The sequence below is a fragment of the Drosophila eugracilis genome, unplaced genomic scaffold (genome assembly GCF_018153835.1).
Source record: "Drosophila eugracilis isolate 14026-0451.02 unplaced genomic scaffold, ASM1815383v1 contig_2159, whole genome shotgun sequence".
Classification (NCBI taxonomy): domain Eukaryota; kingdom Metazoa; phylum Arthropoda; class Insecta; order Diptera; family Drosophilidae; genus Drosophila; species Drosophila eugracilis.
This window is the reverse complement of record NW_024573043.1, coordinates 14,152-32,825: the sequence shown is the minus strand read 5'-3', so window position 1 is coordinate 32,825 and position 18,674 is coordinate 14,152. Positions and strand designations below refer to the sequence as shown.

General features: G+C 42.7%; 1 protein-coding gene across 1 annotated transcript in view; it reads right to left on the bottom strand.

Moving 5' to 3' along the window:
- Positions 1 to 15,344, bottom strand: part of LOC108115998 (RNA-binding protein 208) — a 54,711-nt gene extending 39,367 nt beyond the window's left edge. The window contains exons 1-2 of the mRNA XM_017227670.2: positions 14,502 to 15,344; positions 1,238 to 1,388 (exon numbers count right to left, since the gene is read on the bottom strand). Coding sequence (XP_017083159.2) covers positions 1,238 to 1,388; positions 14,502 to 15,329 — 979 coding nt within the window. The 5' untranslated portion in view covers positions 15,330 to 15,344. The remainder of the gene's footprint in view (positions 1 to 1,237; positions 1,389 to 14,501) is intronic.
- Between the last annotated feature and the right edge of the window lie 3,330 nt (positions 15,345 to 18,674).

Here is an 18,674-nt window from a genome sequence, read left to right as displayed (position 1 = left end):
TATATATTCATTATTCTATAATATTTAAGGGCGGGACGCACAAATGAAATGTAAATGGGTCTCTGGCAGAGGATTAATACGGTTGCTCGACACAACGGCTAAATAAACTGAATTTAAGTTGAGGCCAAAAAGTTTTTGGCCGCAATCCCGGCTCAAGGTGGTCAGGCCGACGTCTTTCACATTTGTATAGTCGTCATAAAATGATAAAAATATTAATATAAATAACGGGGGGGAGTTGAAGAGAGATTCTGAGAACATTTTGCCACGGCTACGGCTTTTGTTTGCCGGCAGCTCAGAGGAAAGTTTCTGATATCATCTTTAGCGCAACGTAACATCCGGGAAAAGTGTGGGAAAAAAAGGGCAGGGCAGGGACTTTCGCATAAGTTGACAATTTTTTGTCGCTCTGACTTGGCTTTTCCCTGAATGTTGTTGTTGTTTTCTTTTTCTCCAGCTTGTCTATTTACCGCCCTGGCTATTTGCCTGGCACAAATGTGTATGTATTTTTTTTTTTGGGCTGGAAACTTTGGCCATTTCTGGGACAACCCAGCGCCCAGCTGCCTTAGAGCCCGTCCCATAATTGATGGTCAGCGTTTAACTTAATTGTATGTGGGAATCCGAGCTGCCGGTGGCATGGGCATGCTGATTGTGTCAAGATTTCATTTCAATTTGCGCCGCGATAAGGCTGCGAGACATAAAAGTAAATTGAAACGCCTGACAGTGGCTCTGACAACGGAGCACTGGACCAATGGACCACTGAACCGAAGGACCAAAGGACCAGGATAGCCAGGTGCTTCTGCTCCCGACCATCATTGCTGGACGTCAGAAGCTCGTCACGCACGTGCAGGTGGAGCAGTTTCAAAAATTTTTAATTGAATTTGCCACTGGACAGGGAAAAGGTACTCTTACACGCCGAAAAAAATATTGTGACAATGTTGGGTTTAAACTGTAATCTTATTCATCAATCTCATGTCAAGGATTTAACTGTTGGATTTAATATTGGAATGATCCAAAGCATTATCAATGACATATTCCGATGGCTACATCTTTGAAATGGTTTAAGATAAAGACTTATCTTTTGTAAGTTAAGAGAAAGATTAAAGAAGATTATTAAAGATTGGCTTATAAATATTTAGTTGGTCTTAAAAGGTGTTAGCAGTTTCCACAAAAGCATTGACCCAATTTCAGTTAATTTTCCAACTCAACCTTAAAGTATTTCCCCCAGTGTACTCGTACTCACTGTGCAGTGGCGGCATGTACTCCATTTCCTCGTCGGAGTCCTCCATGTCCTGTTCGCTCCTCGCTGGGCATGGGGGCGTGGCAAAGGAGTTGGTACGCAATGCCATTTCCATGGCCCGCAGAGCGGGCAGGTTCCTGGGCAATTTGCCATTCTGCAATGGAGAGAAGAAGAAGCGAGCGATGGACCATTAAAATTAGACAATAAATAGATAAAGATGAAAATAAAAACACGTGCCAGGTCATTCCAATTTCGAGGGAGCCAGTGCCCTAATTGAGGCATTCAACTTGATTACGACTCTGAGTGAGAGAGTGAAAGAGTGAGAGCTGAGGACGAACGACTAACCTGAGACTAATGCCAAGGCCGGCAAATGTCCCCTGAAGTGGCGTGCAAATCATGAAAAAGGATTACACGTACTAAAACCTGGAATGGAAACAAATTCCTCCACTCCACCTAACCTCGTCCTTCGTCCTTCGTCCTGTGTGTTAAGTTTTGTTTTTCTTCTTGGTTTTTCCTCTCATTTTGGTGACTAAAAAGCAACGATGTGACGACAACAATAACAACCAGGGGAAGGCAGCGGCCAGAAATCCAATTTCAGCAAGTAGCACGACATAAATTTGTTTTCTCCACACCAACACACAACACACACATACACACATGGATGGGGTTGTCCTGGCTGCTGGCCATGTCCTGCAAATGAATTCTGTTAATGCAGACATTACTCGAGCATATTAAAAGTCCGAATGTCCATTCCGCACAGAATTTTATAGCAGGCGACCGCACCAAAGGAGGGTGTCCAAATCCCCAACCTTCAGCTACAAATAGGCACATTTGTTCCACCCCAAAAACCAACCCAAGCCACCCCCATTGGAACGAACACCAGGAACCCCGGGATCAGGACTGCAGCCAATGGCCAATGTAGTTAGCCGGCCAGCCAGCCATATACGCATATTTGTTTACCTTGCCACGACAATTGCGGTAGACAGTTTCCCCCCTCCCCCACAAAAAGGGGGATCGGACGGCAGTTTTCCGGCCAAGCCCCTGCCGGACATTTAGTTTATTTGATGTTGCAAAATGAAAATTGTGACATAAAAGGGACTAAGAACATAATTAACTAGTGTCCAAATGTGCAAATCCAAACGCATAAAAAGTGAGCAAACAACTCTGCTACGCCAGAGGAAAAATGCTGGGACAAAAAGAGAAAAAAAAACAGAGGAAAAGCCCGAGGAAAAACTAGAGCAAACGATGCAACCGAACGCTGGGATGCCACCGAATGACACTTAAAGGATTTGCCTGGACGAACCTTGAATATTCTTGGCGTTATGGGGAATGCCAAATACTGAAGCTGTTGCGAGGGATCCTATAACCTCGAATCCTGGGCCCATTCCGGTCATCAGAGCGCACATTATTTGCCGTCCCCAGGACCGCTTTTACCAGCCACGTGTCGGCCACAAAGGGTCATGATTAGTTTGCTTAATAAAGAACAGGGAACAGCGCCGATAAATATGAAAAAAGGACAAGGCACTCTTAAAAAAATAAGGAAAAACGTTCAATGAAAAGAATTTAAGATTATGAATATATATAAAATTATAGAAATTTTAATTTTGTATTTTTGTATGTGAAAATAATCTATTAAAACCTCTCCTAACCCTTTTTTATTATATTAATTAGTTTTATATTTTTTATATAAATAAACATTAATTTTATAAAATCATAACGAATTGACAAAGACTTATATTGTTTTTAATCTGTTTTAGATACGATTTTTCTCTGTGGGAAACCGCTTTCCCACACTTAAAAATAGGCGTGGCCCTTGCGAACTATTTGCCGCTAAATGGCACTGAAGTTATTTTATATTTATGAATATGCCACTCGTATTACTATTTACTGGGAGAGAGTCGTGGGAGGGGTCTGCCAGGCGGGGATAATATTTGAAATTAATGATTTCGAGTGGCGTTTGAAACTCGGATGGGTGGACAATTGCCAAAGACGAATGAAGACAAATGATGGGCCGAGCATTTATAGCATTAGCATCAACTCTCAAGCCCCCGCAGTCTTCGATTTTCGCGGGCATTCGGGGATTACGTAGATTTGGTGTCCCAATTTCTGTGGGGGAGAAAGCAAATTAAATAACCGTCAAACCGTCAAAGGAAATTTGCGAAACAAAGCGTTTCGCGATTTACCCCAAGAAATTACAAAATTGCCAAGCCCCATCGTGTACGTGTAGTATATATATTTTGTATATATTTTTTATTTTGTTCCAGAAAAGCTCTGTTGTCGCCGCCTTCGTTTCGTTTCGCTTGGCCTTATTTGCTCATTTTTGAGTATTTGATTTCATTTCTTTCATTTCCATCGCCTGTGTGTTGTTTGCCAGCGTATAGTGCACAGTTTTTAATAAAACAAATTCAGCGGGCGACGGCCTGCGGCGAACATGGCAGGCGAAATTAAATTATTTCGTTTCCCCTCCCCGCTCACCACTCTGAGATGAAAGTAAGAGAAAGTCGCTGGCTGGACGCAAACATTTTATCATTTGTTGTTGCCACTGACAGGACCACTATGTATGTGTATGTGTGTGTGTTCTACCATCAGAGGGTCGGAGCAGCGGCAGTTGACAGGCTGCCTTCCTGGCAAGCCCAAGGAACCGGAGCCAGATTGTTTGTTATTTAATGACCAGCAGACATATTAAATATGCTACGTTTGATTTCTGCAAAAATGCCTAAATGACAATTGAGCCCGAGACGCTGAGTGTAGGATAAAGCTGAAAACGACGCTGATTCAAAAGCTTCAAATATTTGTCTCTCTTTTTGGTTTACTAACTCTTAATCAGCTTATAGTGTACACTTTCTTAAATATTCTTAAACAGTGACAAAAACCTAGTTTATTGGCTGTATTTGTTTACCAATTTTAAAGAAGTTTGCCAGAAAGTAAAAACTATTTTGTTTTCCGTTTACAATTGTTTTATAAATAACAAAGAGTAAATATTTGTCTAATATTCTTAAGGTTCCTAAGAATGTAGTTTGAATTTCCATTCCATATTTGCATTTTATTACAAAAACTAAGAGGTAGGCTTTCCCGAGCTCCATGTTTAAAACTGCCCTTCTTCCTGCCTCGAATGGCACCTGAACCCAGCGCTGTATGTTTGGCTTGCACTGCCGCTTCCTGGTGCATTTCTTCGGCCTAATGGACGTTGATTGATGACGCGTCCAGCGACAGGTGAAAGTATATGCTGTAATGCATATTTATGAGACCAACAGCTGGCTCTCAGGAGACCGCAGCGGATCGGATTGGATTAGATCGGGCGGGTCGCATAATTAGCAGCGCGCCGAGGTATGCAATGCAATTTATACGACCCCAGTTCCTGGGGCAATCGGCGATCTAATGCCATGCAATTTTCTGCAGTCGCCGTTGCAGTTTGTCGTTGCCGTTGCCAGTGCCGTTGTCGTTGCAGTTTCTGGCCTGCTTTGACAGTGGCCGTTTGCCATTTCGGTATGCGGAACGGGCTAGCAGGCAAAACCGGGCCATAAATTAGGCCCCACATCACTCAGACTGCGGCTATGAGAGAGAGATGGGGATTGGGATGGAGATGGCGATAGGTATGGGGCTGAGGATAGAGATGCGGCTGAGGATGGAGATGAAACTGCAGCCAGAGCCAAACACAAAAGCATGCCAAAGGCATCAATCGACAAGAGTGCAGTGCAGTAGATACTCGCAGAATTCAGCTCCGTCTCTGTAGTCCACAGAAAAAATATTACAAAAATATGATATTTTACTTTTTTTCTAGCATTAAAGTTTAAACATTAAACAGTTAAACTTTTTAATATTACCTTAAAATTTTCATTGGCAAGACTTTGTTTTGATGATTTCATAAAAGTTTTAAGAACCGAAATTAGAAAATTCTTAAAGTAATATTTAAACAGAGCGCTCAGATTGAATATTTACTTTTCAGTGTACTGGCAGCGGAGTCCGGAAGGACATGCAACATTGCATATTGCGACCACACGTCGTATGAGCAATGCCAAATGTGCCGTCACACGGGAGACGAGCCAGATCCAAAGCCGTATCGGGAAATATAGCCCAAGACTGCGTTCAGACGCACGAGGCGTACTATCGCTCATAATTTCCAGTTCGCATATGCCACCCGGAGGCAGTCTAAGCAAACAAACAAAGATAGAGGACGACGTCCGAGGAGTGGCAGCTATTTGGAGGCAGTGTCTCGGCTCCATTTTGCATATCCTGCCATGGGCTATGCTGCTTATTTTCGAGGAAGGCCCACCGCTGTTTTTTATGATCATTAAATTTTCAAATGTTTTTTCTCAAAGACATTTAAATTACTTTGTGAACTTTATCCAAATACGACTTAGAAATGTTTTTTTATTTAAATCGAAAAACTAGTTTTCCTTTAAAATCTTAATTTTCCAAACAAAAATAAGCACAGTTTTGTTTACAACTTGAAAAATATTGGTCCAAATGTTAAACGTCAAATTTCATTGAGACAAAATTTGCCAATTTTTTTGCAAAAAAATGCGAAAATTGGCTTCTGGCATTTTCCTCTTCAAGGTCTGTCACCTTTTCCCCATAACTCACCCAATAATAGTCCAAATATGGAATGCAATAGCTCGATGAGCTCGTCTTCAAATTCCTAGTCAAACTGTGTTCACAGTTTAAAATGTCAAAATTTTGCAATTTTTACCAAAAAAAAAGGTGATGGTACCCCTTACCAAAAATGCGAAAATTGGTTTCTCCCATTTTCCTCCTCAAGGTGACAGTATTTTTCCTATAACTCAGCTAATAATAGTCCAAATATGGAATGTCATACCTCGCTGAGCTCGTAATTTTGTTTTTAACAAAACTGCATCCCCACCTTGAAACGTACAATTTTGACTTTCTTTCCAAAATTTTGATGTTACCCCTTGTTTCGTGTTACCCCTTATAAAAATCCAAAATTTTGCCATATATTAAAATTCCTAAATTCCCTGATTCAGTGTTGCCTAAGTAAAAAATATGTAAGTGGATAACTTGAATTGATTTATAAGCAAAGAAATACAATTAGCAAAAATATGTAATAAGCAACTTAACATTTTAATAATGATGGAAAAACTTATCCATTTAAGCGAAGGCCTTCGAACATCCCTCACACTTAGCAGTACAATCAAAGAGTTTATTGCTTGCGAAATTCGATAACTCATGGCATATCCTTTTCTGAATGCAGGACTTAACTCTTGCTGGCCGAATGTGCTCATTTATCTTCTTATCAGTTGTCAGGCCCGAAAGTGCATTGTAGAGCTGGAGCTGGAACTGGAGCTGATGGTGAAGCTGGATGCCTTGGAAACACAGCACTGTTGTAAATGTTGTGTATTTGCCGTTTGAGTGGCCACCGGGGATGCATCCGATCCATGCACCTGGCTATCGAGTCCCGGAGCCAGAGTCTCTCGGCCAGGGAGCGGGAATAAATCAAACTGCTGGCCGGCCACTTAAGCGGGCGCCCAATGCAGTGGGCCAATTATCACAGAAAGTTGTCCATGCCGCTGGCTTGTCGGACATTAATTTTCAGCCACAAATATTTGCACACTGCTTCCCAGGGACTTTGGAACAGTTGGAAGTTGGGATTGGGCCGGCTCTGGGTATCACAGGAGTTGGTTGTATGGAGACGACGTGCTGCCATTGTAAATGGGGGGCCAAAACGGCTTAAGCGACGACAGCAACTACAACGGCGACTGCCATTTAATCGAAGCCAACTAATTGCCCCGTAATTGACAGTTTGACTGTTTGGTAATTTGTTTTTGCATGTTGCGCTGTCAAAAAGTTTGCCTTTTTTCCCACCATCCGCCTACCGCCTCCTCGATCGCGTTTTCCAGCTGAGCGACCGCCAAAAAGCAACGGACTTTGGTTCGCTCAAAAACAGCAGCTAAACCCAGCTAACTGGCATAATGCCAAAAGTTTGATACAACAATTGTGTTTGCAATATTTGGGATTCTAGTATATTAACTTATTAGGTAGGCTATTATGAGCTATTGACTACTTAACGGGTAATATGTGAACATACCTTAAAGGATCCCCATTTTCCTAATAAAAAAATAAACCTAATAAATACGTCTTATTTTCCTAACTAATGGCCATACCCATTGACTTACTTTAATGAATAAACCAAGTGAAATGAGACCCCAAATAGAGCTGAACTCACACCACCTGCACTTCGGCAATGAAACCGAATATTCAGCGCCTAATTTATGTAAAAGGCAAATAAATCAATTAATGTCAAACAACCTGTGAGAGCCAGGCCAAAAAAGATATGCAGACTTGGGGGGCACTGGACATTCTTCCCCTATTCGAATAATAATAATTAGAGACCGACTGACATTTTGAGTCGGAGGCAAATATAATTAATTACGCACCGCAGAGAACAAGCCAGTACAATACAAATTTATAGAGGCAGACCCGAAAGCCTACTAGCCAGCTGAAAGGGAAAGAGGAGGAAAGTCTATCAAAGGCTCGTGCCATGAGCCAATTCAATAGTTGGCCAAAGAAAACTTTGCCACTTGGTCTCTGGTATTTTGAAATGTTTTGCTGCAAATACACACACACACACTCTCTACACACACATAATGAGTTAGATGAGGGGGATCGAATACCAGGAAGTAGCCACAACAACAAACAGGACCAGTAACAGCAACAACTCCAATCAATTATACGGCCAATTAAATGCCGAAAAGCAAAGGAAATGCGAACAAATATAATGGACTGGAATCCAGGACAGTCTGGAAACTGAGGCCCAGAAGACAGCAGCTCGTGGCTGCAATTTATTTTACGTTGTACTTGGTAGCATTTTTTATTTGTTATTGAAAATAAAAAATGCCCGAACATGTTGCAAAAGACAAACAAAACAAGGCGGCCAGCCCAGGAATGCCAACGTAACGAACCATCTGCAAGGATATTTTGAGGTAAAATGGGGATGGGTGTGAGTTGACTGAGAGACTGAGAGACAGACAGACAGCCGCTTTGTCAAAGTCACCACATACACTAATTTAATGAAGAAATACCACCTGGGAGTCTCTAACGTGTCCACTCGAACATCTTCAGAGTCCTGTTATCGTTAGTTACGGCCACCAACGACATGCAAATTAATTGACCAACAAAATGCATCGAAATGAAACAAACAACTCACATGCGTCAGTCATTAGATGAAATTTAAAGTCCCAGCTGTGTCTGCATTCTAATTTAACGACGCTCGCATACATATCAACTGGCCGATGGACAGGTAATTTTCTGCCAAATATTTTCCATAAAATAAATTCTGGTCTAAGCTTGAGAAGAATTTCAGAAAATATTTAACAAACACCGAGCTGAGACGGACATCGACAGTTGTTTTATTTCATGTGCACTGAGAATAAATTATAAATAATAATAATAACTTTAAAATTCAAAATTAAAATCTACACTTTATCCGTAAATCGATGATAAAACGAACATTAATAGAACAATTTTAAGATAAAATGTTCAGATTAAAGTCATGATAATCAAGATTTAAGACCTCATTTAAAATGGTTATTCTCCCTAAAGAAAAATCATACAAAGATAGATCAATCCTGATTAATGATGCCGTTTCTATCGGTGTAAGGACATACCAAAAACCTATTCATTACTGCAGGCAAATTTGCGACAACAACTCCTACGGTCATTATGGTCTCAGTCTCTCAGTTAGGCAATGAAACTAAATTACGATTCAGGCTGAGTGCTTGCTAAACTTTAATTTCAACAATGCCGGGGCATTTCAATTACGATTACATGTGAGCCGGAATCACAGTGGTCATGGCCTATAGAGCATATGAATCAACGCCTTCGGTGCAAATTGCTTACTTAACCAAAATGATTGATTCAATAAGCTGCGAATACATTTCACTGATTTTCTCACTTGCAATGCGAATTATGTCTTCTGTTCTAAATTCTCCGGATGTCAACTTAATTGTTCGATGAAAATGTGTGTGTGTGAGTGTGAGAATGTGGGTTATAAGCTCTGAATTATTTGATGAGAAAATTCCCACAAAGTTGCAGAGGTGCCTGCCTGCCTGGCTGAATGCCTCTAATTTGACAGCCGCGGAGGTTTGCCGTGGTTTGGCATTGTTGTTTTCGCTTACGTGATGTCTATCCTTTTTACTATAGGTTTTTTTCTACCCTTTTTTTTTGCAACGCCCCCTTGGACGTTGTTGCACAACCAACAACTTCTTGGTTCACATTCGGTAAAACATTTTCTTTGTGTCAGTTGAGGTTGCATTTTATTGTGTTAGCAGAGAGTTTGGACTTAGCCCTGCTCCGCTCCCTTGTTTCGAATGCAGTTGCTTTGGGATTTGGCCTGACAGCCAGTTGGAAATTGCAACTGTCAATTGCATTTAATTCGCCCTGTTCCTGGCGGTTTGACCTTAGCCAAGCGACCACACAACGGCAAAACAAAAAATCAAAAAAAAGGCAGAAAAAAAGTTGAAGCTAAAACTGAATTTACGCTAAATTAAATTAGGGTTGGCAAGGGTTTAAGAGACGGCGCTTAAGAGCGCTGCTTCACTCCTGTATCCCGCTGTATCCTGTAGCATCCAGTATCAAGTATACGCCGCATGGGCCGCCATTGAAAGTGAAGCTGCTGACGGCGTTTACACTTTCAAAGGATGCGTCCCATGTCGAGTGTCGCGCAAAATAAACCGTTTGGCAGCAAAAAAGCTTTTGGCGCGGCTGCTTTTGAAATTTGGCGCCCTCGCACACACAGCGAGAAACAAAGGAGCACTTGATGGGCGCACTCACACAGACACACACATTGCTGAAATACATACACTGACACACGCACCAATACACTGTCATTGTGGTAAAAGCTTTCAAGTGCCAGCAGCAGCAGCAGCAACAACAAGAAAGGAGAGGCTGCTCCTGACGCTCGCGTCCTTTTTATCTGCTTCGCAATGATTAACCCACTTTTTTTGCCGGGACAATTCGATTTTAGGAGGTTTTTCCACTATTCGGGAAAACAATTTAGTATGGAAAAGGTTTTTTTAAGTGAAATGCTGCTTTGAATGAGATTTTTCTCACAAAAGATAGTTTTTTCCTATTTAATCGCTTGTTGATAACTTTTTTATCTTCTTTTCTTTCCTCTAAATAATTAAAACCTGGCAAACTTTTATTATATTTTATGATTTTTGTTAATTGATTTACAGTTTATTGTGATAAAAAAAACCATTAAGACCAATATTTTAAATAATTTTCATTTTACCCAGTGACTTAAAATAACTCGTCTGAGCCCATAATGGGTTAATCGCCTTCTAGCCAGCCAGTGCGCGACACACTCGCACACACTCGTGCGCAAAGGACGAAGGACGAAGGGCGAGGCGTCCAACACTCACTCACACAATCAGATGCGGTGAGATTCGGGCCACTCAACAGCAGTGGCTGGCACTTTTGGGGCGCCATCTCGCGGCCAGTCAGCCAGCAGATTGAATTAACAGAGCTGCGTGGTCGGTGGACCCAAAGATTCTCATGGTGAGATCGGCATATAAAACTGCTGATGCGAAGGGATTGAGGTGGCGGGGGTGGTATGGCGAAATCCTCTAGAGAGCAATGAAGCACATTTACAGGCTCTGTGAAAGGCGAGAAAGTCACCACATTCTGCTGGCGAATGGTGCGATGGGGCGACTGTTAATGCCACAACTTGGCTGTTTGGCAGCAGCTTTGGCCGTCGACTGAAAACTACTACTGGCCCTAAGGCCAAGTTTTGATTTGGATTTGCGCTTTTGGGTGCGTTTTTTGTTGGTTGCTTACTCCAGGGTCCTTGCCTTTTTGTCCTGTCTTGCGCTTGTCCAATTTGCCAGTTTGGCTGTTTGGCTGTCAACCGTTTCCTTCGACTTTCCTTCGCCGCCTGTCACTCGTTGGCCACAAGGCAGTCCTTTGATATCGCATCCTTTGGCGCAGCTATCAAATTTCTTTTACTTAAGCAGCAACAAGGACATGCCCGAATCTCTTCTCCTGGCCGTTCCTCAGCTTTTATTTCGTTTTGTTTCAGTTTCAGTTTGCCACTGCTAAGAGCGAAATAATGACAGCCTCCTTGGTTGGTCTTCAACTTTTTGCTTGGATTTCTTCCAATGAAGTCAACGCATTCTGGCAGTCCTCGAAATATGTTGCTCACTTTGTGTGTCTGCTTTTTGCTGGCCCGTTAACGCGGCATATGAAATATGGATTCACTTACGCATCACTCGCGACCCTTCGAGGCCATTAAGTCAGCACCACTGCTTCCACTCCCGTCGACTGAAGGATTCCCTCTTTCGGTGTCCAACTTATATGCCCCTCTACCACTATTCTGTATTCTTTTGCCACTTTAGTTCCCTCTTAAAAGTAGGCACAACAGTGCGAAGCTGTGGCCCTTTCTCAATTTTTACTCCATTGGCCAAGGCTTTTTATAGTGCTCTCGAAAATGGCATCTAGGGGAGGTAAGGTTCCTTTTTTGTAACTTTCTTATTTAATACATATTAAATGTTTTACTACATTCTTGTGTATCAAAAGGTTTTCCCATTTATAAAAGTTTAAAAGTAGGCAAATCGCAATATCCGGACCATAATTACGGGCTTACCGAAAGCCTCTTAGTAAATTCTATACAAACCCGTTGGCAGGATAAAAACTCTCTACTTCATTACCATTCATTTAGCATTAATTGTTTTCTGGGCCGCATTTCTATTTATGATGTAAGTACTTAGTAACACTTCTCCACCAGCATCATCATTGCCAGGGAGCTGAATTAAGCAAGAGATTTCGACAGCCCAAATAAACAATATGAAATATCTCAGAGCTTAGCAAACCAGAAAAAAAAATAAGAACCGTAAAAACAAGAAAGCCCCAACAACGAAATCCGCTTTGAGATACTCCGCAAGTGCATATGGAATATGAGCAGAACAATTATTAGATGGAAACCAACTGTTTTTCCAACATAATGCCCCGGGGCGGGGTCAAGTGGGTGGCCAAAGACAACCAGACGATGCCCGGGCTTCAAGTGATTCCGAATGCACAACAGATCCGAGAAAACTTTCTAATGCAGAGACCCAAGAACCGAAATCATTGTGGGTAAATTACACAGAAAGAAAATTTCACCATTAACTTTAAATCATCAGCGAAATCTAAGTAAAGTCCTTTCTGAAACTGCAACGTTGTAATAAGTAGAGAAGGTACTTCTCCTTCAATAGAGAGTCTAACAATTATTTTTCCCAGTGCCGATTCATAGTCACACATATACCATATTTACCCACACATGCTCAAGTGCGAGTACATTATAACAGTGGGCTAGTGCAAACATTAAAGGCAGCACATAAAATGCTTTCTTTGTGCATGATAGCGCGCTCAGTTTTTCAGAAACAGGGGAAGGAAATGCAAAAACAAATGAAAGCGAATGCCGGCGGATGGAAAGGAGGGGGGGCATGGAGGGGAAATGTGAGGAAAAGGTATTGTTAAGTTGCAGGAAGACCACAACAAACCCACACATATAAAAGCACTCTCACATGAGTATTTGCTGGATGTATTAGATATGGACAAAAGGACATACAGGCGGACAGACGGACTGTCGAAAAAAAGGCATTTCATAAAAGATTTAACATTCAAATGTGCAGAGTCCAGGGTCCTTCGTGTGCTAGTGTGCCAGGGTGCTCCTCCTAAATAAAACTACTTAGGCACATGTGAATGAACAGCATTAAGGATGCAGGACTATGATGTGCATTTCGCTTATGTTTATTTTGTATGTAAAAAATATGTTTCACTTCAAGAAGCAGCTACGAAAATGAGATGCTACAGATTTGTCATCAGATATATGAAATGAAAACTGCTGGCTGATAACTTATGAGTTCTCCTTCCGCAATCTAGATCAGCTCTTAGCCACCGCATAAAGACATTGACCACTCCGCTTTGCCTACCTCCGACAAATCTTTGAAGTCGCGTTTTTCCTTACTTTTTTTTCTGTTGCAGATTCTTAATCAGGACAAACTTATCCGCTATGCAGGAGCATCAACAGCAAGGCTATCAAATAAACGAATCGTCGGACACAGCCAAGTTGTAAAGGAGCTGAGGAGCTGAGGAGGCGAACCGACAGCAGACACTATCTGCTTGTCCTTACTGGCGGCCCCACCTGAAATCCGAAATCTGAAATCTGCCGGCAGGAACGTAATTTAAACAGCACGTTTTGCATGTCGCTGGCCAGGACTCAGCCCGCCGTAAAGGGCCGAAGTCCAATACTCAAGTCCAGCTCAGCTTTTAGACCAACGCTGCACAGAGAAAAATTCAGCAGTAGTAGTTTGAAAACCGAAACTGGTTTATAACTGAAGCTTATACTTAACTTTTTAATATTATATTATTTCTTAAATCAATTACTCTTCATTATAAAACAAGTTAAGAACCACTGATCGAAGTCAATCGAAATTCCCCTCAGTGTGTTTATCTGCTGGCTGTTTTTCCTGTTGTCCTGCGCTTCTTTACTCATATTAAATGCAAAAGTCATTGAGCGCAGGACAACATTGGGGCAGGGGCAGTGGCAGGAGGAGAACTTCAAAAGGGGAAAGGAGAGGAAAAAGTGGCAAAGGTAGCGACCATGGTAACAAAAACAACTAGTTTATTTCCACATCCTTGGACATGAGTTTGCTGTAAAATTTCGTGTTGATGATCTTACTAGGTTATGCATTAGTTTTTCGTGCTCGTCGTAAGTCCGCCTTAACCATCTATGGCCACCCCACATCCCTCCCACCATATCTGCGCTTTCACTTCCGCTCGTTCCGATTTGCATTTCGTCCCCTACCCCTCCACCACCAGCCAACCTTGTAGCTTTGATTTTTTGTGTCCTGTCGCTGCGCTAAATCTCACCAACAACATGCATGCAGATTCTACACGGGAAGAGCTGCTCCTCCGATGTTGCTTGTCTTTTATGTTTATGTAAATTGAAGTTTGGCAGCAGCACACCCATAAATATTAAGTATACGTGGCATTGTCCCTGCCTCTGTTGTGCTTCGCAAATTGCAACATTTTAGTAGCCCAGGAGGATTTGCAGCCATTGACTAAGTGCTGCTGATGTACTACAAATATTCTCAGTTTACAGCCAGCCAACTTGGATCGATATGGATACATCTTACAGGTATTTGGCCTAATCTTAGCTAGAAGTTTATTCGTTTTAAGGGAATTATATCTAAATCCTAATTCGTTCTCCTTTAAAACTCTAATTAAAGTAGGCCAGACTCGACTTAATCTTATATTTTCTTAGTGTACTTACCCTCTGGTAAACACTGACAGCCGATGCAGCCGCGGACTTGAGGCTCTGAACACTTTGGGTTGCCGGCAGCGGAGGCGTAGAAGGTGCCCTACTGGGCAGGGGGCAGGCAACTTGTGTTTGAGGCATTAGTGAGGGCGAAGCCGGTGGCAGTGGTGGTGGCTGCAACAGCGACTGGATGTGGGTGAGAAGCGGAGGTGGCTGCGGCGGCGGCGGAACGCTCTTGCCCTCCAACAAGGGCTTGCAATCTTCAGTCGGCGGAAGAGGAGGTTGCACATGAAAATGTTGTTGCTGCTGAGAATGTTGCTGATTTTGTATGGGCAACATGAAGGGCACAAAGATCATCGACTGAGCAGGTGAATTGTTGTAGATTGCTGGTGGCATGTTGCTGCTAGTACTGCAGTTGCTGCAAGGTTGCTGCATGTTGCTACCATACCCATTGCAATGCGAGTGGCAATGTTGCATTGCTAGTAGAGGCTGATCTTGCCGAATATTGCTCACGTAAGTGCTGGAGGTTGTTGTTGCTGGCATCAGGCAGTTGCCATAGGAAAAGTTGGAAATAGAGGAGGTTGCAGGTGGTAGTTGCTGCAGCTGCTGTGTTGTCGTTGTCTGCTGCAGGGTAGTAATGCAACTGACTTGCTGATGTTGCTGCTGTTGTGGTTGTTGTTGTTGTTGTTGTGGAACCTGGTAGAGCGGCGGCGGTGGTTGTTGGTGCCGAAAACGAGGAACAGGCAAATGCTCGTAGCCCTGCTTGGAGCAATGGCAGTCCTGGCAGCAAGCACTGCCGCTGCTGCTGCTGTTGCTGCAACAACTATTGCCGGTAGCTGGCATCGCATACGGCTGACTGGTGGATCGGGCACCGGAGGAGTAGTTCAGCAGCTTGGGCGCCTTGCCCGGCGGCTGCCAATGAAGCGAACAGGGCAGGATGCCTACAATACCCAGCCCCGCGGCGGGACTGGCCGAAAGTCCGGTCGACAGGTTCGCTATCTTGGCCGCAACAGCTCAATTCGGCTGGAAATACAAAAAGGAAAATGAAGGAATTTAAAATACAATACAATTAGCAGAAGCTTCAAATACCCCAACTTTCAAATCTATTACTCAAAACTCAATAAAATAAAAGGCTTCCTTCATTTTCGTAGATATTTAATTTCAGTTCATAAAGGACCCATAAAATACAAATATTTTTCCTGTAGAAAATAGATATTTTCCTTAGAAAAATGTAACAAATTCTTCAAAGAATTTCCCTTTTCAATGAGCCATTTAGTAGCCAGCATCTACCTAAGTTCAGAAGAGGGCTTAAAATACCAAATAATTTATTTATAATGAGTCAAGCAATTTTCTGGCTTCTTGTTATCATTGCTTTGGCCTCCCATAATTTATGAGTTATTTTCGGCACGCTTGATTAAAATGTACGCCGCCTTATTAAAACATTTTTCTTTGGGAAAAACAAGGTTGAGGTACATTGGTTTTCTTTAAAAAGTTCGAGTATCTTATTGTGGGTGGGATTTCAGCACCTCGTCTGCTGGTTACAAAGTCGCAATCGAGGATTCGCCGTCGATGGGTTGGCACACTCGTCGGAGGCTTTCAGAAATCACTCAAAGTTTGTCAAGAACGAGAAAACCAATTTTTCAGCTGAGTGCATTTTAATTTCGTATACGCCCCGTGTTCGCCTGTTGAGTCCTGCAGCCCAGAGGCCGACGAAGACCGAAGACCGAATGCCTAACCCCAACTGCGTGTGCGATGGAAAAGTTTGCTTTTCATTGCAACACGCTTGAAATGGCAACTTGGACAAACAGCACGGGCTGGGGCAACAATAACACGAGGAAAACCGAAAAACTCCAAGGCAAATGCAAGAAAAATTGGCTGGGCCTGTTCCCGTTCCCGTTTCTCCTTCTGGCTCATCCATTCCCTTTCCTTTTCCTAGCCAATTTGCATGCCTCTGTCCACAGTCCATTGTTGTTGACTCCATCCATCCTGCCCCTTCTCTTGAAACCAACAGAAACGCATTTTCGGCCCGAAACGAGTCCTTGCAACAGGCCAAACAATAGAATATTAGATGTGACAAAACAGGTGCACGTGTCCAGCCATCATAGCAACTAGCCCCTTTGGCCAAATTTCTCGGAACTCGGAGATGTGCCTTCGCCTTAGCCAAGTGGCCATGGTTAATTGTCAGACTGCCTGCCGGCCATAAATCCTCATTTACAACATACGTGTAGAATCAATCAGGATCAGAAGTCAATCGGGTACTTGACAGAGGATTCCTAAAATTGCAGTTTCGAAATGAATAGAGGGATAATTTGAGACGTTTGGCAATCAATCAGTTTTGTGACTCTCGAGAAAGAGGTTGTAATGGGGTAATAAAGGAGATCAAAGTCATAAGTCTCTTTAGTACATAGAGAAAAGCTTTAGCTGAACTGGATAAATCAAAAGATGATTTGAAGATGTATTGTTGTTCCAAAGTTCAAAAACAAAGGAACACCTACCAAAATAAGAGAGATTACAATTTAAATAAAACATCAAAAACAACACCGAGTGATATTAAAACAACCACCAGACTCTTAAACAACACAGATTATGCCCTTAAAACCACTCTTGAGTCCCAGAGAATTCACCTCCCTGGATACAGAAACAAATATCTTGAAAACAAATTTCCATAATTCCATAAATACTTGGCCCCGCATAATGAAAAATATTTGCACAACTCAAGATCAAAAGTTTGGTGGCAGAGCAGAAATAGTTTAGTTTCTGGATTTAGACAGGCAAGCCAGCAACTTTCTGACTCTTGCCGGTAAGATGCCAGCAAATGGAAAGTTTGCTTTTGCCCAACAATTTTCAGTTGCAATCGTGTTCAATTTGTGTGCACAATATCTTGGGCGATACGCGTGCATATGGAAGTTTTGTGGCTCTTGGAGCTTAATTACAAAAACCGAAAGGGGTTTTAGTCCTGGCACATAATCACTGGCAAGGACACTGGCACAGACCGACCGCCGGGGTCCTTTGAAAGTATGTTTTGTATGTGGCCGAGGCCCACAGTGTTGTCCGTGAGATACAAAGCTCGAAAGTACAAAGAAACTTACAAAAAGAATTTGGTAGCATCAAAGCAAAAATTTTTAATGAATTTCTTGCCGGGCAGCCGTAAGCCTGCAAAACGCACCGCACGCAAATGCAAAAGGCGCAAAAAGGACCTGGCCCCGCCCCGCGTATCCTGGGAACGAGAATGCAGGGTCAAAGGTCCGGTCAGGACCGGCACCACTTCATCTTCCCTTTTTTTGGCCGCTGGCTCGGTCGGCAATCGTGTTGCTCGTCGGTGGTGGCCTTAATTAAATTTAAATATTTTATCACCGAAAATTGCCAGGCGGCAGCAACTGCGCAACAACAACAACAACAGCAGCAGCAGGAGCAGCAGGACATGAAAAGGGTGCAAATGTATGGGTGGGTGGTTGTTCGGTTCAGTGTATGTGTGTGTGTGTGTGTGTGTGTGTGCCTGAGTGCAGACAGCCGAAAAATACTGATGTGGGTGTATTTTTCATTATTTGCCCAGCGTTGCAACTTTTTTTTTCAGCCCACATCCTTGTCCCTTGCCAACGCCACACTTCATATTCAATTGTGTTGAATAATTGCCATACGGTTTTTTGACCAACGGTTTTTGACACTTTCCTAAAAGGACACACGCGCCCTCAAGTGCCCCGCCCACAAACACACACACACACACACCACCACACACAGCTCGAAAGCCGCCCTCATGCCACATTTGAAGTTCGGTTTTCCCTTTTTTTTTCAACCAACGACCGAAAAGTGAGCAAAACACTCGACCAACTGAGGGGGAAACTCCGAGGACCTCTGGACATACAAGCTGGAGAACAACAACAATTATAAGGGAACTGGGCGGTGGGAACAAAAACAAAACATGCCAAAAGCGTTTTTTGAAATATCTTTGTAAATATTTAAAATGTTCTGTACATGCGGGTGCTGCTTCAATCAAACCGAATCGCCAATGGCGCGGGATGGGAAAAGGCGAAGAGCGAAGTAAGGACAGGATGCCCGGAAAAGGTCCTGGGACAGGGACCAAGGCTATTGTGCGCCAAGCTAACCCCGGGACAAGTTTTAAATAGTTTTTGTTGGCAAATGTCAAAATGCAATTTGATATTCATAAATTAATGAAGCGCCATTGCAACA